The sequence below is a fragment of the Labrus bergylta genome, chromosome 3 (genome assembly GCF_963930695.1).
Source record: "Labrus bergylta chromosome 3, fLabBer1.1, whole genome shotgun sequence".
Classification (NCBI taxonomy): Eukaryota; Metazoa; Chordata; class Actinopteri; order Labriformes; family Labridae; genus Labrus; species Labrus bergylta.
This window is the reverse complement of record NC_089197.1, coordinates 1,146,723-1,171,722: the sequence shown is the minus strand read 5'-3', so window position 1 is coordinate 1,171,722 and position 25,000 is coordinate 1,146,723. Positions and strand designations below refer to the sequence as shown.

At 45.0% G+C, this 25,000-nt stretch overlaps 1 protein-coding gene across 2 annotated transcripts in view; it reads left to right on the top strand.

Moving 5' to 3' along the window:
• Positions 1–3,373: 3,373 nt before the first annotated feature.
• Positions 3,374–25,000, top strand: part of LOC110002836 (synaptosomal-associated protein 25-A) — a 29,912-nt gene continuing 8,285 nt past the window's right edge. Inside the window, exons 1-4 of one of the 2 annotated variants that reach the window (XM_065952432.1) lie at positions 3,374–3,530; positions 4,264–4,305; positions 15,495–15,543; positions 21,118–21,235. In XM_065952432.1, coding sequence (XP_065808504.1) covers positions 3,459–3,530; positions 4,264–4,305; positions 15,495–15,543; positions 21,118–21,235 — 281 coding nt within the window. In that variant the 5' untranslated portion in view covers positions 3,374–3,458. Of the gene's footprint in view, positions 3,531–4,263; positions 4,306–15,494; positions 15,544–21,117; positions 21,236–21,479; positions 21,598–25,000 lie in introns of both variants that reach the window. The other variant, XM_020658500.2, reaches the window with a different exon arrangement.

Sequence of the window (25,000 nt, the reverse complement as noted above, 5' to 3'; positions counted from 1 at the left end):
TATCCACTCCTAAACTCACCTGCTGCGCTGTCATTGGCTGGAGGAAACACACCAGCTCCGCCCACAAACGTCCCGAGTCAACCGTCACAAAGCAGAACAGTAAAATCCAGTGAGAGGACAGAGTCTCTGCAGACACAGTCACCACCACACATGTACGGAGGCCCAGAAGGGACAATGGAGCAGCTTCACTTTAGGAGAAGTCTGTGTTTTATTTTGAAGGAGAAGTCTGTATTTTATTTTGAAGGAGAAGTCTTATTTTATTTTGAAGGAGAAAGCTGCTGACTCCATCTTTAATATTTTCCTTTATTCAAGAATCATCAAAAAACATGGAAACAGGATGTGTCCTGACATCAGCAGCAGCTCGACACCTGAAACTGTCAGGTCAGTTCCTAATCCGCCATTTTTGTTGACAAAGCTGATATCAGAGGTCCCGCCTCTTCTTGATTTTGATTGGTGCGTGAGGGAGAAGTGACATTGATGAGCTCTGCGAAGTATTTTCAGCACAGAGAGTGTGAGTGCAGCAAAGAAACCTGGTTTGATTTATTATTGAGAGTGGGCGCTGCCATCGCAAAAAATCAAATCAAATCTCTCACGCTGTTTAACTGTCGGCTCAAAGCAGGAAGTGTGGAGCGTGCACTGATTGCTAAGGCCAGTTTTGGAGCAAACTTGAACATGTTTCAGTTTGAGTCTTTGTGATCATGTAAACATCCCGTCTGTTTTCAGAAACAACAACGTGCTGTAACAGATGAAAACATGGAGATCCTCCTGCAGAAAACGGCGCCTGATTGAGTGAAAGGCTCGGCACTCCCACGGTCCCCGGGCTGCTTCTGTATGTTTCAGCAGATTAGATTACATAAAGCTTTAATGACGAGCCTGAAAGCTGCAGGGTGGTTACATTTATATATCAGTGATGATGAGGCCACGTTCGATTTAAAGAGTCCAGAAACGATTTGAGCGATAGAAACTAAAACATGTTAAGAGTCAGGAAGCAGCTGTGATTGGACCAGAAGAGATTATTTACCTCATTAAAAGCTTTCTGCTGCTTCAGCCACGAGCAGCAGCAGCATGGAGCTCTATCAGCCTGCAGCGTGACAGCCACATTCATATTTCATGGACCATGTGTGTGTGTGTGTGTGTGTGTGTGTGTGTGTGTGTGTGTGAGTGTGTGAGTGTGTGTGTGTGTGTGTGTGTGTGTGTGTGTGTGTGTGTGTGTGTGTGTGTGTGTGTGTGTGTGTGTGTGTGTGTGTGTGTGTTTGTGTGTGTGTGTGTGTGTGTGTGTGTGTGTGTGTTTGTGTGTGTGTGTGTGAGCGCGTCAGAGGAACAAAAATAGACCCTGTCGCCGTCCTGATACTTCTTCAAACTGACGGGAGTGATGGAGCTCCTCCTCGCTCGTTCATTTTGATTCACTGTTGATCCCCGAGGAGGAGACTCGGGGGTCAGGTCAGCGGAGGGAGCGAGGAGCAGCAGACGTGTTCCTCCAGTGAGGGAGCGAGGAGCAGCAGACGTGTTCCTCCAGTGAGGGAGCGAGGAGCAGCAGACGTGTTCCTCCAGTGAGGGAGCGAGGAGCAGCAGACGTGTTCCTCCAGTGAGGGAGCGAGGAGCAGCAGACGTGTTCCTCCAGTGAGGGAGCGAGGAGCAGCAGACGTGTTCCTCCAGTGAGGGAGTGTGTGTTAGTCTGTGTTTACGGACTCTGTGTGCTGCTGAAGCTGTAAACACAAGCAGTAAATTATGCATCACTTGTGCTGCTTACCAAAATCAAACGTTTTGCACGTCAGCTCGGCCAACAGCTGGTGCCCCTTTTTTTTTTTTAATCTCACAATCTGAAAACATTGTTCCAGCTCTCGTGTTTGATGCTCTTTTTTTTTCTCTGTGCGGTTCACGGTGACTGAGCGTGGATGACACAGGATTTTTTTTTATTACTGGGCTGACATGGACTAACTCTCTGCAACGACCCGGAAGTGTTTTCATGAGGAGAAAACGTGGGGTGGACCGCCGAATGAGTCCAGTTAAAAACACACGAAGAAGACAAAACAAAAGCAAACACAAAAACAGAGCAGTGCTGCAAATAGAAAAAAAAAAGTCCTGCAAAAAACATGAACAATGCAAAATCAAAAAGACACTGGCAAAGAAAAAAAACTGCAATTAGAGTAAAGAACATTTCCAGACATGACAACAGAAGTCTCCAGGCCTGTAGGGGGCGCTAAGTGGAACTGGATTCTGCATCGTTTCAGTTCATTTATAGTTTAAACTTCGGCTGAAAACCTTCAAATGAACTTAGAAAGCTTTACATGTGGTAGGGTCTCAACCATAAGGTCGTGGGTTCGATCCCCAGATCCTGCAGCCACGTGTCTACCTCACCTCAAGTCTGCTGCTATAACGGTGAACACACAGGAACTCAGCAGCATACTGATACACTGACCCTGCACGCACTGACTCTTCTCCTCTGTCGCCCCCTGCTGGTGGAACAAACGACCAAACTCCATGTGATCTTCCGTCTCCCTCTGCACCTTTAAGAAAAAGCTAAAGACCCAGCTCTTTATGAACACCTGAGCAGCTGTTCATGTTGTTGTTGTTGACGATATATTAACTTTTTTGTGCTCTGCCTCTGGCCACTTCCTGTCAGCACCTGTGCTCTGTCTCTGGTCACTTCCTGTCAGCACCTGTGCTCTGTCTCTGGTCACTTCCTGTCAGCACCTGTGTGTCCAATCAGACTCAAAGCTGATCGTTTGCTCTTACTGACATTGTTCCCTTTTTTCTAGATCCTTGCTTGTGTTGTTCTTACTCTCTGATGTACGTCGCTTTGGATAAAAGAGTCTGCTAAGTGAATTGTAGAATTGATGATTTGGGAATCATTGGTTTGAAGTAAATGTGGTTTTTGTTTCTGTGTGTCGTATAACATATCATACACCTCTTACCTGTTGCAATGCTGTGTTCAGTCTTAATACCAGATAAGAATCCTGTATTGGAGGGAGCGCTGCACGTCGTGTCCTGTCTCCATGACAACAGTCCCTCGACGACGGACGCTGTATGACCAACACTGCTCCGCGTTGCTTTTGACTGTATGTTTTATATTTGAGATTGTGTACGTTTCCTTCACTGTGAGCCTGATTGGCTGCTTGATGTAGCTCTTTTAAGATTAAGATTTTAAACTGGAAGCTCTGAGAGCGGCTGCACAGAGCGGCTGCACAGAGCGCGGCCGCCTGCTGCAAACGCTCTGTCCTGGGAAGAGGTTTCCTGGGAACGATTGAAATGAGAAGCTGGAGCTCACCTGGTGGACACAGCGACTAATCCATGCGTCTCCTGTTTGATTGTTCACGTTTCATTCTACAGCTTTATTTGTCTGAAGCAAACAGAAAACCTGATCATGTTTTTCTACACTCAGGTTTTTACTAACTGCTGTCTCTCTCTCTTTTCTCCTCCAGCTCTTTCTTGCTTGAGGTCAAACTTCGACAGTCATCATGGCAGACGAATCAGACATGCGCAACGAGCTTGCCGACCTGCAGACGCGCGCAGACCAGGTGACCGATGAGGTATGGTAACACCTTTTGTCTGGACACCTGGTTAATAAATGTACTTCTATTTTTTAACAGAGAAAATGTGAGGACGGGTTTACAGTCGACTCAGATCGATGACCTGTCCTCGTGAGGACATGAAGAAGTCTGAGGAAGCGGCTTTAATGTGACCCTCGCTGGTTTTAGACACTTGTTCTCTTTCATCAGGATTTTTTGCTTTTTTTTTATTTTTGGAGGGAGGGGAGAACTTTACCCTCTTTAATGAGTTGAGAGGAGCTCAGGAAGAGCAGCAGAATAATGGAGCAGCTCAAATGGCCTTATTAAACATTCATGAGCAGATAATGCTCAGCCGAGAGGGGAAGGGAGGGAGGGAGGGAAGGAGGAAAGATGAGGAGATATTAAAGGGTGAAATGAGGATTTTAAGGGTTCGGGTAAAGAAATGAGAGAGTCAGAGGGATCCTGCTGAGGATAGAAAGTTAGCGATCAGAAGGTGGAATGAGATAATTAATCCTGGGATCAGAGGAGAGAAGAAGAAGAATGAAGGCTAATTATACGATGACCAGTCTGCTCATTTAAATAACATCAAAGAGCAGATTTGATTCACCTTTCAGACATGTGACAAATGATCACCAAACGTTCTGATATGGATGTATTTATGTTATGTGAAGTTACAGGCGATGTTCTGTACGTCTGTTTCCTCTTCACTGCTGACCCTGTAGGTAATCATTTCTCCTCTCTTGTCTCCCTGCAGTCTTTGGAGAGCACTCGGCGTATGCTGGCTCTGGTGGAGGAGGTGAGTCGACACACACACACACACACACACACACACACACACACACACACACACACACACACACACACACAACATGTAGATCCTGATTGGACAGCAGAGAGAGGAGCACTGATAGATAGGTAGAAGCTTTACTGTCATTGTATAAAAACACAACAAAACTTTGTTTGCAGCAATCCTGTACAGCAGCGTTTGCAAAATAGCTTCACATATATACAAATATATATTTTAACCTTTATTTAACCAGGAAAAAGTCTCATTGAGATTAAAAATCTCTTTCACAAGAGCGTCCCGGCCAAAACAGGCAGCAGCACGATTACAGGGTTTCAGACGTGAAACACTTAAATACAAGAATCACAAAAAGAACCATTCATCAGAATCTGTCAGAAGTCATCAGCAACAAAGCGATCAAAAAGGGTTCAATACGAGTTAAAACATCTCCAGTCAGATCATTAAGACCACCTTTAAAAACATTCAAGGAAACCAGCTCCCCAAGACTTAAAGTATCTTTCAACCGATTCCAAGAAGAGGGAGCAGCTTAACTATATTTGTAGTTATGTACATTTGAGTAAATGATGAGTGAGTAGATAATAAACAGTGTGGCGGTTGAATGTTTTATTAATTATTATAATAATAATTTGTTATTAATGTGTTCATGTGATCATCCAAACCTGTCGTTCTAGAGCCCAGAGAATTTTAATGATTCATCCCTCAGCTTTTCTTTGACGCGTCTGCGTGAGCAGCAATCGTGATTTCAGAGAGGAAACTCGCTTGAAATAAGGTCGCTCTGTCCATGACCACGTCTCATCATCTACAAAAACAAAGAGAATCTGCTGATGTCGGGGATTTGGCTCGTGGCTCTGCTCTCACTGTGTCAGTGTGTGCAGTCGTAAGACCAAAATATCAAACGTGTCAGGAAATCATCCGACTGGTCTGGAGCAGCTGATCAGGCAGTGATCACCAATTCATAACATTTACTGAAGAGCATATGTGATAATATGCAGGACGGATGTCTCCTTTGTATTCCTCACGTTCCTGTCGTCCACACTTCCTCTCCGCTGAGGTGGAGGTCGGAGCAGGTCGTGCAGGAATGAGGACGGCGGTGGTTGTGGGGACGATACAGTCTGATGGTGATGGCTGGCCGTCAGGGACGTCGGGTGGTAGTAGGGCGAGATGACCTCGCTGTTGTTGCCTCAGTGTGCACTGACCACACTACGATTGGGCTTCAAAATCAGTCAAACAGTTTGTCCACAGTAAATCGTTCAGTGTGCGCCCAGCTTTACTCAAAGACACCGCAGTGCTTCCTCACTCAAAAAATATTAAGATTCAGCCACAGCTGAAGTTCAGCTGAGTGGCTCTGATTTATTTAGATACAGTGGGAGGAAGGGGGAGGAGCTTGAAACCACTGCTCGGGGAAACTGAAATGAAAGAACAGAACTAAGAGAAGTTAGAAACGAGCGAGTTAGAAGAATAAAGCACACAGTTACACACACATGACAACTGGCTGTGTGTCCGCTCAGGGCTTCCGTAGATATTTCTCCTTACTGGTTTGAGCTTGTTTTGATGCTGTGGCTCCGGCTGTTAGCTTCAGATACACGCCCCGCCTCTAACCTCTGGACCGGCCTCTGTGTCCTAACGAGACAGATTCCTGAGGTACAGAGCGTGACCCGTGGGGGGCCGACCTGAACGAGCCTCTCCAGGAGCAGACGCAGAATATTTGACATTTGAAGATAATGCCAAGGGAAGGTCGTTTGTTCAATTCAGCCGTTGGACTGTGATTTGAGAAACGTCTGGTCGTTTGTTAGCACACGGCGTGATTCTCACAGCGACCGTGTGGTGTTTTAACTTCTCTTTATTCTCTCTACAGAGGAGTGATGTCTACGGGGAAAACTCAGGGGGGGAGGTCATTTCATTTAAAGAGACACACACACCAAAACGGAGCGTTCTGAGAGAGCTGGTTTCTACAGGGTCACAAACCTCCTCTGGTGCTTGATTCATGTTATATTTTGACCAAAGCACAGCACAGATGTTTCATTTAGACCACAGGGGGACTGTTTGAAAAGGTGGAGGAGGGGACTGTTTGAAAAGGTGGAGGAGGGGGACTGTTTGAAAAGGTGGAGGAGGGGACTGTTTGAAAAGGTGGGGGAGGGGACTGTTTGAAAAGGTGGAGGAGGACTGTTTGAAAAGGTGGAGGAGGAATGTTTGAAAAGGTGGAGGAGGGGACTGTTTGAAAAGGTGGAGGAGGAATGTTTGAAAAGGTGGAGGAGGACTGTTTGAAAAGGTGGAGGAGGACTGTTTGAAAAGGTGGAGGAGGAATGTTTGAAAAGGTGGAGGAGGACTGTTTGAAAAGGTGGAGGAGGGGACTGTTTGAAAAGGTGGAGGAGGGGACTGTTTGAAAAGGTGGAGGAGGACTGTTTGAAAAGGTGGAGGAGGGGACTGTTTGAAAAGGTGGAGGAGGGGACTGTTTGAAAAGGTGGAGGAGGACTGTTTGAGAAGGTGGAGGAGGAGGACTGTTTGAAAAGGTGGAGGAGGACTGTTTGAAAAGGTGGAGGAGGGGACTGTTTGAAAAGGTGGAGGAGGACTGTTTGAGAAGGTGGAGGAGGAGGACTGTTTGAAAAGGTGGAGGAGGACTGTTTGAAAAGGTGGAGGAGGACTGTTTGAAAAGGTGGAGGAGGGGACTGTTTGAAAAGGTGGAGGAGGACTGTTTGAAAAGGTGGAGGAGGACTGTTTGAAAAGGTGGAGGAGGGGACTGTTTGAAAAGGTGGAGGAGGACTGTTTGAAAAGGTGGAGGAGGGGACTGTTTGAAAAGGTGGAGGAGGACTGTTTGAAAAGGTGGAGGAGGGGACTGTTTGAAAAGGTGGAGGAGGACTGTTTGAGAAGGTGGAGGAGGAGGACTGTTTGAAAAGGTGGAGGAGGACTGTTTGAAAAGGTGGAGGAGGACTGTTTGAAAAGGTGGAGGAGGGGACTGTTTGAAAAGGTGGAGGAGGGGACTGTTTGAAAAGGTGGAGGAGGACTGTTTGAAAAGGTGGAGGAGGACTGTTTGAAAAGGTGGAGGAGGACTGTTTGAAAAGGTGGAGGAGGGGGACTGTTAGAAAAGGTGGAGGAGGGGACTGTTTGAAAAGGTGGAGGAGGACTGTTTGAAAAGGTGGAGGAGGACTGTTTGAAAAGGTGGAGGAGGGGACTGTTTGAAAAGGTGGAGGAGGGGACTGTTTGAAAAGGTGGAGGAGGACTGTTTGAGAAGGTGGAGGAGGAGGACTGTTTGAAAAGGTGGAGGAGGACTGTTTGAAAAGGTGGAGGAGGACTGTTTGAAAAGGTGGAGGAGGACTGTTTGAAAAGGTGGAGGAGGGGACTGTTTGAAAAGGTGGAGGAGGACTGTTTGAAAAGGTGGAGGAGGACTGTTGGAAAAGGTGGAGGAGGGGACTGTTTGAAAAGGTGGAGGAGGACTGTTTGAAAAGGTGGAGGAGGGGACTGTTTGAAAAGGTGGAGGAGGACTGTTTGAGAAGGTGGAGGAGGAGGACTGTTTGAAAAGGTGGAGGAGGACTGTTTGAAAAGGTGGAGGAGGACTGTTTGAAAAGGTGGAGGAGGGGACTGTTTGAAAAGGTGGAGGAGGACTGTTTGAAAAGGTGGAGGAGGACTGTTTGAAAAGGTGGAGGAGGGGACTGTTTGAAAAGGTGGAGGAGGGGGACTGTTAGAAAAGGTGGAGGAGGGGGATGATATGTCCTCTTTAAAGCCTGAGGTGACGGAGCTTTTGTTAAAGTCTGCTCTTTATCAGCAGTCTGTCGTTGCTTAAACTCTTTAAATGAAGAGAGAGAAGACGTTCTACTGAATAATACTGAATATGTTTCACAGAGTAAATCAGAGGTTGAGGACCTTCATGGCTTTACGGCCCCCGCACTAGAATAACCAGTCGTTGATGAAAGTGAGTCAGAGCACCTGTCCGTCCTGTAAACTGTGAGCACGTGCTAACCCTGTGCGACCTCTGTTTTACACGGGCTTACAGCGTACTTACACTAATTGAATAAGTGAGAAGCGGTCAGAGCAGCGAGCACACTCACAGTCCTGTGATCAATCTGAGATCTGATACCTGCCCGTCCAGATCTGAACACACACACTCAGAGTTTTAGTCTCTTTAAGGAGGTTTGATATAAATATGGACGTCGTGTCTCCATCTCCATCTGTTGTACGACATTGAAGCCGAAAAAAATGAGTTATTCAGATCAAAACCGTCTTTTGTTCCAGGCTGCAAACAAAGTTATATCTGATGTAAAAAATTTATTGGAGACAGCCTCAAGTGGACACACGGCGTGCGGCGGATTTTTTGCGCTTCCACATTGGCTTCCTGAGTGAACAACGGAAGTCGCCATTTGCAAAAAAAGTCATACTTACAGACTTTATTTACAGAGCTTTTATTTGACGTTTTATTGAATAAGGGGAGGGAGAGAGAACGAGAGAGAGAACATGCAGCTATTTAATAGACGGGTCTCAATGGCGTTAAATCCACATGCACGACGCTTGTTGCCAAGGGCAACGTTTATTTTGTATAAACGACTGAGACTTAGCAGGATCAGATGAACGTGTGCTGCTGCTCTGACAAAAACCTTAGAAATGACGGTGTTTGTTTTGCAGTAAACTGTGAAAATCTCCGCTCAGATTAAAGTCGTTTGAAACTAAATTAATTTAGAGGGAAAAATATATTTGATAGAATATTAAAATAAACCCTGAGATAACGTCGATCCCCTGCGTGATCATGACGCTGTTATTCTATCTTTGAGGCCTCATGAAAACTTCTCTTAGAATATTTATTGTTCAGTTTTCTGACACACAGAAGCCATAAAAGACTCAAGGGCATTGTTTCCTGGAAACATGAGACGGCCTCTCTCTCCCCCCCGATGTCTATAAAGACAGAATAACAATGTCAGTAAGTGGTCAGAGCGAGCGCGGGGGACGCAGCACGCCCTTGTCTCGTGCGGATTTGACCTATAACTCATCCTCTGGACCAGTGAGCGACGTAACCTTTATTTTCTCTGAAAGAAGCAAACAGAGTAACATCGTCTACCGACTCAAAATGATGAGGCTGAGGGAACGTTATAGTGCCGTGATTAGCCCTGTCGCCTCACAGCGAGAAGGTTTCTGGTTCAAACCCCGGTCTGACAGAACCATGTTCTCCCCGTGCATGTGTGGGTTCTCTCCGGCTTCCTCCCACAGTCCAAAGACATGCTCGTTAGGATAAACTGTGAAAGAGACGTGGAGGCGTGTGGTGTCATAAAGTCTGAAAAGTCTGATAAAGCTCTTGTGAAACCTCTTATCTCCACACCGAGCCTGCAGCCGACTGAGAGAGAACTCTGATCAAAGATAAGACAGAGATGGACAGCGCAGCGAGGAGTCAAGCGTAGAAACTCCAGCTGAGGATCCATTACACCAGATGGATGTTTCAGTGATACGACCTCCAGTCTGAGAAAAGTCTGTGTTCACTGTTCAAGACCAAATCATCATTTCCCGTACTAAAATCCAGACCCAAGATAAACCACGTCAGCCCTTTTTTTTACAGGCTCTGTGTGGTTAGATTTCAGCAACATACCGAGTTCAAGAGGTGGATCATTGACATTAAATTAGGGCAGGAAGAGAAGAACACTTAGCTTAAGACGCCAGAAAAATACTCAATAAAAGAATTTTATTTTATGAAAATTCCAAAAAAAAACTACAAATATGATTGGCCACCCAAGTGGCCTCCCCAAAATCCTGAACTATGATTGGCTGTTTGCCTTGTTAGAGGCGGGGCTTGTGTTTAAATCAGCTTTTTGGGCTGCTTAAAGATTTTCTTTCCATTTCAATGCAGCTTTTCTCAGTTTCTCACTCACTTTGCTACTTTTAAACAAACTTCTTCTTAAGAACTTAAAGGAGGAATATGCGACTTTTTGATCCAGCAGATGTCGCCCTTGAGCACCAGCATGAAACCAAAACAACTGGCGCTGCATTGTTGTGTTAGCATGCTAATGCTAGTGATCTTTATTATGCTGGTATCTTCACACTGCATGTAAATTTACCTGAAATGAGCGTGATCTAGAAACACAGTTAAGCAGTGAGTACAGTATGTTATTCTTCTTTTCTCTAGTCCCTCAATTAAACAACTTTTATACACGAGGGGAGGAGTCAGCCGGCCGTCCCGGCGATGTAAACAAAGTGAAGATAGGACTCTTAAAAACTCTGAAAACATCACAGACAGTGGGACTCGGGTGTTACACCCATTGTAGACAGTCATGACTCACAGAGTTATTTTCAGAGGATATACTTGATTTCTACATTTAAGTGTAAAACATCACATTAAAAAAACATATAAAGCCTTTAAAGGATTAAGCAAAGGTTTTAATTTTGCTCCTCTTTTGGGGCAGCAGTAACTCAGTCTGTAGGGACTCTGTAAGGTCGGGAACCAGAAGGTCACCAGTTCATGTCCGGGCAGACCAAAGAATGGAAGTTGGAGAGGTGCCAGGTCACATCCTGAGTACTGTCGAGGTGTCCTTGAGCAAGGCACTGCACCCCCAACAGCTCTGGCATGCTCCCTTCTTAGCAGCCACCCCCCCACCCCCATTTCTGACGTCTCTCCACTAATGCATGTCCACAGGTCCTGTGTGTGCATGTGTGTGATAAGGGCCTCTTTATGTAAGAAGCTCTCATGTGAAAATGCAGAATACTAAATGTTTGTAAGCAGTCTGTCATAGTTCCGTCTGTGAGACTCAACATTCTTCATACAAACAGAAATAAACAAACAAACAAACATCACCTCTCCATCACGCTGCTGTGAATGTAAGAACAGGAGCGCCATCATGTACAGTCAGCTGATCCAGAGATGAATGACTCCAACGTTTATATCTGCAGGACAACATCAGGTTCAGGGTGATCAACAGCAGGGAGACGATCAGTCGCCGTCTCCACGGTGACTGAATTAGAATAGATTTGAGCACGCGGCAGAGTGGATGTCTCAATGGAAAATCAATACTGAGCTTCTGAGGTCTTAATGTCAACACATTTACTCTGTCTTTGTCTTTGTTGCTCATCAGAGGGCGTTTTCTTGCTGTTTTCTGTCCTTCAATGTTAAATCTTTGTTATCAGAGCGCTTCTCACCAGTCCCGCCCCTTCTTGATTTTGATTGGTTGGTGAGGGAAAGTGACTTTGATGATTGCTCTAAAAGTTTAATTGCTTCCAACTGAGAGCGCTGTGATTGGAAGGAATAAAAATCAGCTGAATCGGAGGGCGTTTTAGCGCTCACGACGGAGAGCTGAAAACGCTGACTTTGTTTGTATCAAAGACGGGCGCTGCCATCCCATCAAACGCCAGCTGTGGACACAACTCCTAAAGATCCACTGATTGATTCAACATTTTCTGTCACTGTTCCCACTTTTCACATATAATCTCTGTTTGAGGTCATGCCCTCTGACCTTTTGGTTGGCACCTCATTCAACCATTTTCCAAATGAACATCCATGTTAGAAATTAATAGAAAATGATTGCAGATTATCAACGTTTAACGGATGTTTGCTCAGCTCTGGTCTTTAGGTCACTGCTCCTTTAAAGGTCACATATTTAAAAAAACACTTCTCCATGTTCCTCTAACTCTAACATGTGTCTCTAGTCCGTCTACAAACCCCACAATGATGAGAAAAGTCCATCCTCTCCGTCTTCTGCCTGCTCCATTTTTCAGAAAATAGTACTCAAACAGGCCGTTTGGAGATTTTCCCTTCATGACATCACAAAGGGCAGTAGCCCCTCCCCCAGGTGGGTGACACTCCCACAGCTAGGTGTTTGTTCTGCCCTCTGAGTCTGCCTTCTCACCGTAAACAATAGGACATGGAGTGAGAAAGCACTGAGACATCCAAGCCCTTCCAGAGAGGGGGCGTGGTCAGACACAGCTCATTTACATATTTAAAGGTACAGACACAGAAACAGCCTGTTCTGAGCAGGGCTGAAATAGAGGGGTTTATAGGCATGATCAAATACAGGATCAGAGTGGATTTAGAACAAGAAACTTCACACACATGTTATGAGGAGCTCTGAGACTTATTTAAACTGAAGAACAGGAGGAGGAGGATATGTGACCTTTAAAGATAATGTGATAAAAATAAACATCGACCTTTGAGTCAGTTAAACAACGGGCTCAAGACTCAGTGTCGTACTTCAGCACTGCTTCTCAAAATAGAAGAACAAAAGAACAGTTTTAAATATTCAACTCTATTAATCTGTCGAAACGCTGTCGTCAACTTTCATGTTCTTCTCCTGAGCAGAAGATTATTTTAGGAGCTCCATCATGCGGTCCCTGACGGAGCCTCAGTGACTCAGTGGATCAGATGGAAAGCGTGAAAACAACCTAATGGTCTGTGTGCATGTGTGTGTGTGTGTGTGTGTGTGTGTGTGTGTGTGTGTGTGTGTGTGTGTGTGTGTGTGTGTGTGTGTGTGTGTGTGTGTGTGTGTGTGTGTGTGTGTGTGTGTGTTCATCCAGCCATACACAGAGATGTGAGGTCATCATAACACACCGTGCCAGTTGGCGTGGTCAGATATCCTGTCCTGCGGTTTCAGGAGCCACGGCCCCCTTTTCATATCTTTAATTTTCCCATGATTCCTTTTGAGGTAAACAAGCTCGGGAGGATTCGACGCCGTTCAAACAAAAGCGTTTCAAACATGAACTCCCCTTTCACACCAGGCTCATCTGAATATTCAGATCTGTCAGAAAAACAACAATTTAACCCCTGAACGACACAGATCCATGGCCACAGGCCGATCCCTTTGCTGCTCTGTTTGATAGATACTAGTATCAGTGACATCAGTCTAACCGGCCTCCAGCGCCGCTCGCCATCTATCATCGCTCCACGAAGGTCAGAGCACACTTTTGATCCAAAGTATGTGACGCGTGAACTGAGCGGCCTTTAGTCTTTAATATCTGTTAGAGGAAGCCCGGAGCACAAAGCTGTTTGTTTTCATGGCGTGCACCGTGGTTAATAATGTGCTTATGGCGTGCTCACTGAAGTGTGTTATGAGAGAAGTAACCAGCACACGACGAGTCTGTCCGCATGTTAATGTTGCAGCATGTGTGTGTGTGTGTGTGTGTGTGTGTGTGTGTGTGTGTGTGTGTGTGTGTGTGTGTGTGTGTGACTGTGTTTGAGCGGGTGCCAGCTCTGGAAGCCAAATCACAATGTTACATTACTGGAGCTTTGTCAACAAATGTCTGCGGGCAGCCGAGTGAACGTGACAAATATAACGTCCTCAGAATGAATATATTCTGATGCTCTTCTCTTTGTGATGTGTCTGCTTGTTGATCTTTAAGAATCCATAAATACCTTTTCAAGAACCTTTTAAAATAATCAGGTGTGACACTTCAAAACCAGACTCAGTTGCAGAGAAAAGTCCAGGACACAAAAAAGCAGGTTGTAAGGAAAAAGTTCTTTACTTAACAGTTTGTTTGGTGTTACACAAGAAGACAGTCAGCGAGGGCAAATCCACAAATCCAAAATCCACAAATCCAATCAATGGTGAAAACCGGGGAAACAAACACGAGGTAAATAAGGCTGGAAAGCATGAAACACTAGGGTATCGATGACAGGTATAAATACAGGTCAGACTAATTGGAGATGAAACACAGATGTGTTGGAACAAAAGGCGGGAAACAGAACAATGGCAGGAAGTCAGACTAGAAATCATACACAAGCAGCAGACAACAAAAATAAAACCGGAAGTGAACATAAAACACAAGAAAACAAAATGTGGACTAACAGAATATCACATCAGGACATTTTCCCCTTTAATATGATGAGACTGTGACACACCGAGCAGATGGCAAAGGACTAGAGGGGACGAAGGCTGACTGTGGCGTCGGCGCACTTGGCCAAAAAGTTGCACTTGAACACACCGCAAAGACTACAGCCGACGGCCAACCACCACGTATGTTCTGCTCATGAGAGGAAATAACTCTCCATGCCAGCAGGGGGCAGTAGTCCGTTGTTCTGATACGAGAAGACCATTTTCACACCGCTGTCGGTCACCACTCGTATTATAGATAGACTACTAAGAGGAGGAGGAGACAAATAAGGAGAAACCGCACTAATGGGTGAAAGCATGGAGACTACAGCGGCATGCTCAAGAGGCTTTACTGAACCTGAGAGAGCTGGAGAGAAATGAAACCTCTGAACAGCCATTAAAGGCTTTATATGTGGTCATGACTCACAGAGTTATTTTCAGAGGATAGACTTGATTTCTATATTTAAGTGTGAAAAATCACAAATAAAGACTTTAAGAGAGATTCCTCTCCCTCACATGTCGAATCGACCAAAAAAGGCAGACGGGTAGGTAGGGAAAACTATGGCGGCAACCGACAATCTCCTTGGTGTGTCATGGCCTTTAGACATTACCTTACTGAAATCCCTCTTTTAGAAGGCAATGAGTAAGGGAGTCGCACGTCCCGTGTAGAAGGTTGGGGGTTCGATTCCCCAGCTCCTTCAGCTGTCCTTGGGCAAGACGCTTTACCCCGAACTGCTGCTGCTGCTTACAGTACAGTGTGTGTCCATCGAGACATGAGCTAATCACACCTATTTGGTTTTTTGAACCAGGCTGTAAACATGTTCATCTCTGCTGTAAAAACAGGCTTTTTAGAATGGGTGTGTATGTGACTTCCTGTGCTTCTGCAGCCAGCCTCTAGTGGACACTCCAGGAACTGCAGGCTTTTTACACTTCAGCGTCAGCTTCATGTTTAAACACTGAAGGTCGCTGCTCGGTATATACACTGTTGGGACTTTTTAGCTTTCACTGTAGCTCAACTTATATTAATGCACGTGGATGAACTGAGTGATATTTAGAGGTATCGTTCTTCTGTCAAACTTTGGTGCCAAAGAAAATAATTTCTCCCTAAAGGTTTAATAATTCCTTTAAAATCAAGCTGACTCAGAAATGATCGTTCAAACTCAAGTCAATTCAAACTGTCATTCCACCCTCTCTGCTGCATAGCTCTGTTTTTCCTGCTGCGTTTACCTTTTACTGACCTGTCACCTTTATTCTTCCTCTTCTTCTTCCTCCTCTTCTTCCTCTTCTTCTTTTCTCTTCCTCTTCTCTTCTCTTCTTCTCTGCTTCTTCTTCTTCTTCTTCTTCTTCTCCTCTTCTTCATCACTTCTTCCTCTTCTCTTCTTCTCCTCTTTCTTTCTGTGTGTCTGATAGAGTAAAGATGCCGGCATCAGGACTCTGGTCATGTTGGATGAGCAGGGAGGTAAGTCATAGGGAGAGAACTCTATCCCTCTGTTTACCTGTTGAATCTGCTCTGCTACCAGTTTCTACCTTTGCTGCTATTTCACGCTGTGTAACGGGCGTTATTTAACCGCAGTGCGTCCAGTATAACACCGTCCCGGGGAAATGACCTTTATGGTTTAATAATTACAGAAGCCGAAGAAGATGTAACCTTACGTTGAGCTTCTGTCGAGTCTTTGAAGTAATCTCTGTGTGGTTAAAAATGTTTATACTGGATGACACTGTTGGGCCAGCGCTCTGCTTCGCCTCCTTTTTAATCCATTTCTGTGCTCGCCGCTTGTCCGAGAAACAAGTCGATGTTGGCTCTATGTGTCTGATTATTCTTTAGATCTGTATTTGTATTAATTCAAAGTGGTAACACAATGATATCGACCACTTTAAAAATAAATAAATCACTGTTTTTAACCATGCTCTCTCAAACCTGGCTGCCATGTTTTCCAGGGCGCCGGACTGACCGGCTGACTGACTGAGAGGTCAGAGGTCAGCTCGTAAGAAATATAGACTTTACTATCACCCTGTGTCTGAGAGGAAAAAGGCTGATCAATTTGACTGGTAACGACAAACACATGTTCTCACTCACATTCCTCCACCTCCTCTCCAGTTCTGTCCATTAAGACGACAAAGCAGCAGTTTGACCCGTTAAGGTTTGATGGTCGTTCCCTCAGTGTGAGGAAACAGGAAGTCACTCCAGTAATGTGGGGTTTAACAAACTGAGTGGCAATGATGACAGAGATATGATGCAGGGTTTTTGAAACTGGAAAGTCAGCATGACCTCTGCTGCTTTCCTGAGGGTGAGTGTCCACGCCTCAACGCCTTTTTTGAGGTGGACCTGCAGCACTTTGGCGTCCGGCGCCAGTGGTGACCATAAAGTCTGTTATATGTCCTGTGAATCATGTTTGCATTTACCCGAGGGACTTTTAAGGAGAAAACATAAAAAACTAAGGACAGAAATCCTGCTCTGGTGTAAGCAGCAGCTCTCGAGCTGGACTTTTGGTTCATGAGTTTCAGCGGTCTTCACTAAATGTAGAAAACGCTCGCCGTGCGTGTGTCTTTGCCGCCTTTAGAGGAATGTTTTTAAGACGTCGCAAATAATTTGAAGGACTCACACACCTCAGGAACATCTGGCAACATCATCTTTGGAACCATCAGGTAATCAGGTCTTTGTTGACTTTGGTCAAATGGGTCGGTATCAGGCCCCAAAATCGACCCGATTATCTTGTAGCGCGTACCCCGCTTAAGGTCGTTCTCTGAAAGCACCGACCTCCATCTTTTGGAGGGGCTGAAGTGCGAGAGTTTCCTTCTACATTAATGTGTTTTAAGACTTGGGAAGCAGCATTCTTTCTACTTGTTGTCCCGACATTAAAGGGACCGGGGTTTCGTAGGGGCATGTGTCGATGGAAGGAACCTTCGTTGTGAGTAGACGAGCAGAAAAGTCTCACTGTATGCAGACGACGTGTGAGTGTATGCATGTGTGTTACTAAAGGCTTGTGCTCAGCTCCATGCCTGACAGAGCAGCCTAATTGGCCTGTCAGAGGAACATATAGCCTGTTTCCCCTCTGTCTCTTCTTCTCCTCCTGCTGCCCCCCCCCCCCCCCCCCCCTCCTGCTGTTAGCACAGGACAGCAATCAATTCACAGATTTAAATTACCTCTGCCTCTCAGCAAACGTCCTCTTAACCTGATCCCCCATCTGTCTCTCTCTGTTTTCCCATTTTTCTTCTCTTAATTTCTCCTCTCTCCTGACCTCCACGTTCTTCTCCTCCTGATTCTTTTTCCAGATGGTCCTTTGGTTAAATTCATGATTAAAGGGATACTTCACCCGTTGGGTCACATATGTAGTAGAAATGAGAAATACATTTTGAAGTTGGTGCCTTCTTGACAGAGAAAAGGCAGAAAGTGTCTTTTTGGCTCATGTGGATGAAAAACATCAACTCCCAGAATGCACAGCACTGCATCAACCTCAACTGCTCTCATCCCTATATTGCGGCTCGTAGAGATCACCACGAACACCCAATTTGACCTTCAAAATCCCCTTCATCCATATCAGTTTGAATTTGAAACATACTTTCCTCCATTGTCAGTTCTCCTCAGCTTTCTCCATAGAGCCTGTTAGCATAGCTTCCAAGCAAGATGGCGGAAGTTGAAAAAATGAGGAACTAGTGATGTAGTTTCACCCCCTCTAACCAAAGCAGCCTCCGATGATGCAGAATGATGATTTTTGCATCATCAGAGGCTGCTTTTGAGATTTAGAAATATGGAGCTTTCCCGTCTCAGGGGAAAATGATGGCGCGGGATGCAGGACCATTAAAAAATACTACCAGGTTTCTAATGATACAAAGCTAATGCTAATGGATGAAGTATCCCTTTAAACTCTTTTCTATCATTTTAACCCATCCTTCACATTGACTATTCAAACCTCTACTGCTGGAGCCATGCTGTTTTTAAAATCACAATTACCTCTTTCGCTCTCCTTAAATGTAAAAACCTTCCCCACTAACAGCCTCCCCAAGCCTCTGGTAATTCATAAAGTCTTGTTGTGCTGTAATCTCTGTGCCCTTTACACACATGCATGCACACACCAACGGAGGTCACACACAGGAGGAGATTTGCCTCGTCTTGCGGTGATGTATTACCTGCAGTCGAGGTCTCGCTGCAGCTAATGAGTCCCCTTCCTGCTCGGCTGTTAGCTGCATGTTGACCTGAATCACACCTCAGTCAGGGCTGATGGATTGCTGCTCATGCCTCGGTGAGCCCGAGTAGCGACCGGCAGCGTGGTATAGATGTTGCTCCGGCAGTTAAAGAACGAGGTGTTAAAGTGATAACTGCCACCTGACGTCACACCCGAGTTAACCACGTTCCAGTTGCAAGAGTACCTTTGATTTGTTAGCTAACGATAACCACCGACTACGGGATAGTTTGCACGCTAACACAACTTGACAACATGTCAACAGGTTGAGCATGCTCGATATTTTCGGTGTGGTCGATTTAAGTACACACAAAGATCTAACTTTACTGTTGATGCACGTAGCAGCCTTGTTGGATTTTAAATGGGACTACTGACGTTTTGTCCTTTAAAGGCATACATGAAAAATAAGATCTCAAAATCCCACTGATGAAAAGATTTATTGTGACCTGAACAGAACAGAAATCCACCTGTTACACCGGCTCCTGCTAAATAACTCAAACTGTCTGACGGCTCGTTGTTCTCGTTTCTCATTGATCTGAATCGTTTATCTTTCTTCAGAGCGGAGGGAGGAGGCGTGGGAGGACCTCTTGCAGTAATCCTCCTTCAGAGGGGGGGAGGTTTTAGTCTGAGGAGATAAACAATGCCTCTCTCTTTCTCTCACGTTTCTCCTCCGCTTGATCCCCTCGCTCTGCTGGGGATGATTATTATCACCGCCCGGAGGCCATTTAGTGGCCATGCGAGGCAGTTAGTCGTTAAACTCCTCTCTCACATACAGGCGACAGATTTCTACCTCACAGGTGACTGAAAACGCATCTTAATCCCTGACACCTGATCCTCGATCTTCGCTCCTCGGCTTCAAGATTTCTCTCTTAACCTAAAGATTGAAAAAGGAGGCAATAAAGGAAGAAGTTATTTTCCAGTGAATTGTCATGAGGTTGATATTTACAGACCGTCTTTAGTCTGATGTTGACAGCTTATATTCCTCGCCTGCAACCCCTTCAGTTGCTCTAAAAGCATCAACGTTTTAGGATTAATTATTATTGTTATGCACCTTTTATTTTATCTGACGCTCTAATGGGAGGCTCCATGACATAATTCCATGATGTTAGGTCGATTTATCTGAAAGTTACATTATTTAACAAAAATTAGAGTGTTGTTTAAATAAAATCTTTTTTTTTTTTTTTTTTTAAAGACTATCCTTCCTAAATAAAGCAGCCACACAGTTTAACGGCTTTAAAGGAAGAATGTGCAACTTTTTGATCCAGTAGAGGTCGCCCTTGAGCACCAACAAACTTTTGTTTGGCCACGCCTCCTCCATACTGAAGTCTCCGTTCTCCTCCAGAGACACACCTCCAACCCCTCTTACACTCGCATTAAGAGCAAGCTGCAGACAAACTTGTCCTTTGCTCGAGCTGCAATCAGCTGTGTCCTGCATTGTTGTGTTAGCATGCTAATGTTAGCACTCTTCAGTTAGCTCGTAGCTTCACATTGTTGTGTTAGCATGCTAATGTTAGCGCTCTGTAGTTAGCTCGTAGCTTCACATTTCATGTAAACTGACACAGAATGAGCGTGATCTAAAAACTCTTACTAACATCCAAATAATCAGTGAGTATGTTCTTCTTCTTCTCTCTAGTTCTTGACTAAAACAGCTTTTATACACAAGGGGAGGAGCCGGCCGTCCCGTCCATGTAAACACGGCTCTGACAACAACACAGCCAGCGGGACTCGAGCTTCTCCCTCATTGTAGACAGTCAGGACTCAGAGACACATTTACACAGGACAGACTTTATGATTTATTGATGTGGAACATGTTGAACATTCTTCCTTTAAAAAAAACATTGAAATAAAAAAAACAACAACAAAGAAAAAGCAAATTTAGATCTGAGAAAAACATAAACATGTACAGCTGAATGTACCAACTGTTATCACACATGCCTCCTGAAAATGTCAAGAACATGTCTGACCCTCTCAGGAGGATGTACCTAATGTGAAAAGGAGCTTTTAGTCGTAAGGTTTACACGGTGTCCAAGCAATGTCTGACCTTTATATAAAGCTCAGCTAGCTGACTACCTGCAGGAGGACATATTCAGAATCAACCAAAGAGTGAAAAAAAAGAATATTCCAGCCACAGAAAAGAGTTTCAAGCTTCATTATGAGCACGACCATCCCGCTGGTCGCTCACTGGTCGGATGATGTAAAGGACATCTTCCCTCCTGAAGCACATCAGATCGGTCTGAAAACACCATCAGCTACTTTGAATGAGTTCAGTCGATTCAAACAGTTTTGCAGCAGATTTAACGCAGCGGGCACAACACTTGAACGCCTCTTTCCCTGTTACAACTCTTTGTGTTGTAACTCTATGACTCTTTCTTTTGGACGCTTCAGCAGAGCTGCAGAAATATCCCAAACAGCAGGCTGTCGCTTGTATATCATGTGTGTCCTCTCCTGCACGGTGACTAATCAAACCTGAGGAGTGTTTTGTCCTGGCAGACAATATGCCCCTCTCCACTGATGGAGATTACAGCTCTCCTGTCCTGTGACCATTAACCAGGTGGAGAGAGGAGCTGACCTTGACTCTGGGCTTTTTATAGCTCTGTGTCCATCTGAGTCTGAGGAAGGCAGGGACACATTCATGAAACACTAACTGAGAACAGCAGGGTGTCGCTTCGCACGGAGGTAGGGAACAATGGAAACCTGTAAAAGTCCGGAGGTTTTTGCAGCTTGAAAGCTTGTTGCCTGCTTTGCTTTCTGCATCAAGCCCAAAAACATGTAGCCTCTCTTGCACCTTAGTGTAGAGCGCCAACCCTCCAAACCAAATCATTTCACTCCTCTCATGACTTTGTCCTCACCAGAACAACTTGATCGTGTGGAGGAGGGCATGAACAAGGTGAACGCAGACCTGAAGGAGGCCGAGAAAGATTTAAAAGATATAGGCCAGTGCTGTGGTCTGATTTGCCCATGTATTAAAAAGTAGGTACCAGCCAGGAGCCCCCGAGCTCTTGCCTGTCCAGTGCTGGTGGTGGTAGTGGTCATGTCTGATGTCTCTCTTGTCACAGTCAATGTCTTTTTTTTTGTCTTTTCTCCTTTGTCTGCCCTCTCTGCTCCCCTCCCCGTCCCCTCCTCCCGCCCACGACTTCTTCTTCCTCCTCTCTTTTTCTTCTCATGTGCTTTCGTTCTTGTGCTGGGAAAAAAATGACAATGTGTTGGTAATCAGAGCAACTGGAGCGCATCGAGGAGGGGATGGACCAAATCAATAAGGACATGAAGGATGCAGAAAAGAATTTGAACAATCTAGGACAGTTCTGTGGTCTGTGTTCATGTCCCTGTAACAAGTAGGTGCTGCCTGTGTCACCTGACTGCATGTGTTTCAGTGCCTGCCTGCCTGCCTTCCTGCCTCTCTCTACCTGTACGCCTGCCTCTGGTGTGTAGAGCATGCTGAACTGTGGTGTGAGCCGTCAGGACAACACACACACGCTCTGAACGGGCACCACGATGCATGCGTGTGTGAGAGATAATGTGTGTGTGTGTGTGTGTGTCTGTGTGTGCATGAACAACACACACACATCCGTCTGATGCACTTTATCTGCCTCTGTGGCAGTTGTCCTCAGAAGCCCTTCATTAATCATTGGATGAGAGATTCTCTTGCAGCAGGTAGCGTCATCACCAGTGATCTGGGCCCAGCTACCCCCCCTACCCACCTGAACCCCAAACCCCCCCTCATTCATCCACCCCAACCCCCCTGCAGGCAGCATGACACTTCATGCTGCATTCAAAGTCGAACCAAAGATCAAATCAACGAGTTGCCTTTTCCCCTAAACGACTCAGTTGAATGTATCAGAAGTGAACTTTTCATGTTGGTGTTTCACATGTTTAACTCAGTTTCATTAACACACATACTTTACTTTATGGTACTCAGTTGTCTCAGGTGATAACAGGTCACTTCCTGGTTGTTTTCTCGAGATTTCCACGAAACCTGTGGAGGTTGAAATTAACTCGTCGTCACAGACAAACCGAGTCAGACGCTGGTATCTTGACAAAACAACCTAAATGTAGCTGTTATCACGGGTAAGCACGTACGGCTGATGTAGTCTACCCGGTTACTGAGATCAGAAACATCATTCTCACACTTTGTAATATTTAAACGATCTCTCTCTTGCAGTGGGTTCGATGATGTCACTGTCATGTCTGAATGGTTAATATGTTGCTGGAGTCAGTGACCATGTAGCTTAGCTTAGCTTAGCACAAAGAAAGGAAACAAGAGTTAAAAAGTTAGCATTTAAAGCTGACACAGGTGGCTATGCTCCAAACTTTGTAAACACTTAGGGGGGATTCTTTAAGACACTTAAAGCTCCATGAGTTTCACTTCAATTGCACCAACTCTGTGCTCCGTCTCAGCATCAACACAGCCACACAAAGTCTAAACAGACGTCATACAGCTTTCACTATTCACATCAAAGTCTCCTCCCTGGATCTAGCCGGTGAGCGACCCAGGCGTCTCCACACATGTGGACAAAGTGTATGCGTATGTGCTAGGGTCCGCTGAAAAAGTAATTTTTACAGACTTTATTTGACTATGCAGTTACCACCACCTCACCGCAGGTTTTTATATTTCCACTCTAACTGCTCGTGGCTGTTAGACTTTTTGTCAATGAGGTTTCATTTGCAAAATACATGATAGAATTGGTCCCAAATGAATGCATCATTTAGCATTTAAACACAAACAAAACACCGGAGCACAGAGACGCTGTTTGCTCTGCAGCGCATTTAACCCCTTTGAGTCTTAGCCGGCGCCAAAGCAGCACAGTCCACTTGTGAAACAGTCTCTTAGATATTTAACAAATTAACACGATATGGGTTCTTCTCTTAAGAAGCTGTGTTTACCTTTAAATCTGAACCAGGCTACCTGTTTCTCATGCTTTTGTCATGTGTGCTAAGCTCAGCTAGCTGACTGATGATAGCTTCATATTCACCTCAGAAAACATGACAAGGGAAAAAAATCTTCTCATCTAATCCTCTGCAAAAACAAAAAGTGCTCACACGCAGAACAAAAGAGCCGGTTACATTAGAAATAAAGCCTTAAAGGTCGGGTATGCAATTTGAATCCATTACAGTTTGGTCAGATTAAGATTCACAGGAAGCCTCTAAAAAACCTTTTACCTATCGGGCTGAACTAAAAGAACTGAAGGTGGTTTATGAGGTGAAGCAGAATTGCATACCACACCTTTAACAGAGGCCAGGTTATTCTTTGTCCTGTTATTAACCCTTTAATGACACTTGATAATCCAACATGCCATCTGTGCTAAATGCCTCAGAAATGTCCCACATATTGAAATATCAAACACCACTCGAGTGAAGCAGACTTGCTCCTTAAACATGAGCAACATTTTCCAAATCAAAGCTTGTCAATCTTTTCACTTTTGTTTTTGAAAACGTCAACGTAAAGGTCGACCCTGAATGCCAGTTTTGCCAAACTCCTGTGTGATCTGTTCTCCGGCTCGAAACAGCCAAACTATGGCCGCTGAGTCACGTCTGAGCGAAGGGACCAAAAACATCTACTGCACACAGTGTTCACTCTCAGAGCACACAGTGTTCACTCTCAGAGCTATAGAAAACACAAGACATTTTTTTTATTAAAGAGATGCCTTAAAATTGGAGTCAGTAGCTTTTTTCTTTGCAGTTTGTAAAACACAACATTCAAACTGGGCCCCTCCTCCTGGGCTCAGAAGCTCCACCCCCTGCAGGACGTAGTGTGTACGTTTACTGCTTGTACCTACACTGCAAGCTAACACAAGCTAACGGCCGGTGTTTGTCACCTTCCTGTCCAACAGGAAGTAGACCAACTCCACGTCCACGGGTAAAAGACAACACAAGGTTCACCCTCGTTTTAGAACGATCTTTATCCACTTGGTGTTTCTCCTCACTCTCATTATATTTTCTCTTCTTTGCTGCTACGTCCTCGTCCGTCATATTCACCGCTTTGAATGGCGTCCAATCACTGAATTGTATCCACTCCTAAACTCACCTGCTGCGCTGTCATTGGCTGGAGGAAACACACCAGCTCCGCCCACAAACGTCCCGAGTCAACCAGAACAAAGCAGAACAGTAAAATCCAGTCAGAGGACAGAGTCTCTGCAGACACAGTCACCACCACACATGTACGGAGGCCCAGAAGGGACAATGGAGCAGCTTCACTTTAGGAGAAGTCTGTATTTTATTTTGAAGGAGAAGTCTGTATTTTATTTTGAAGGAGAAAGCTGCTGACTCCATCTTTAATGATTCATCGTGTGTTCAGTCCATTTCTGTAAATGTGAAGTCAGCAGTCAGTCTTGAGATGTGACTTCATAGAACACTGTCTGTGTTGTTACTAGGATGGTAACGTTCCCTTTTGTTTGCTGTGAGTTATCGTATTTTTCTCATCCTTTTTTATTTTTTATTTTTTAGATTTAAATCATCCAAACCTTTTTTTCCCCAGGGCTGAGGGGAACCTTGATATAAGCACATGTAACTAAACCTCTTTATTTGCACCGCAGCGGTCACTCTGTAGGAGCTGGAGTCCGTTTCTTTTTCTTTTTTTTAAGATAGTCACTCCCCTGTTTCCTGTATGAAGCTGGAGCTCGCTGCCTCCACTTTGGTCCTGCTTCTGATGGATTCAGATCTTGTCTATTCTATAGCTCTCTGGTCCTCCCTCTCATTCGACATGTGCTACGTGAACCTGTGGTCATGTCCCGTGTTACA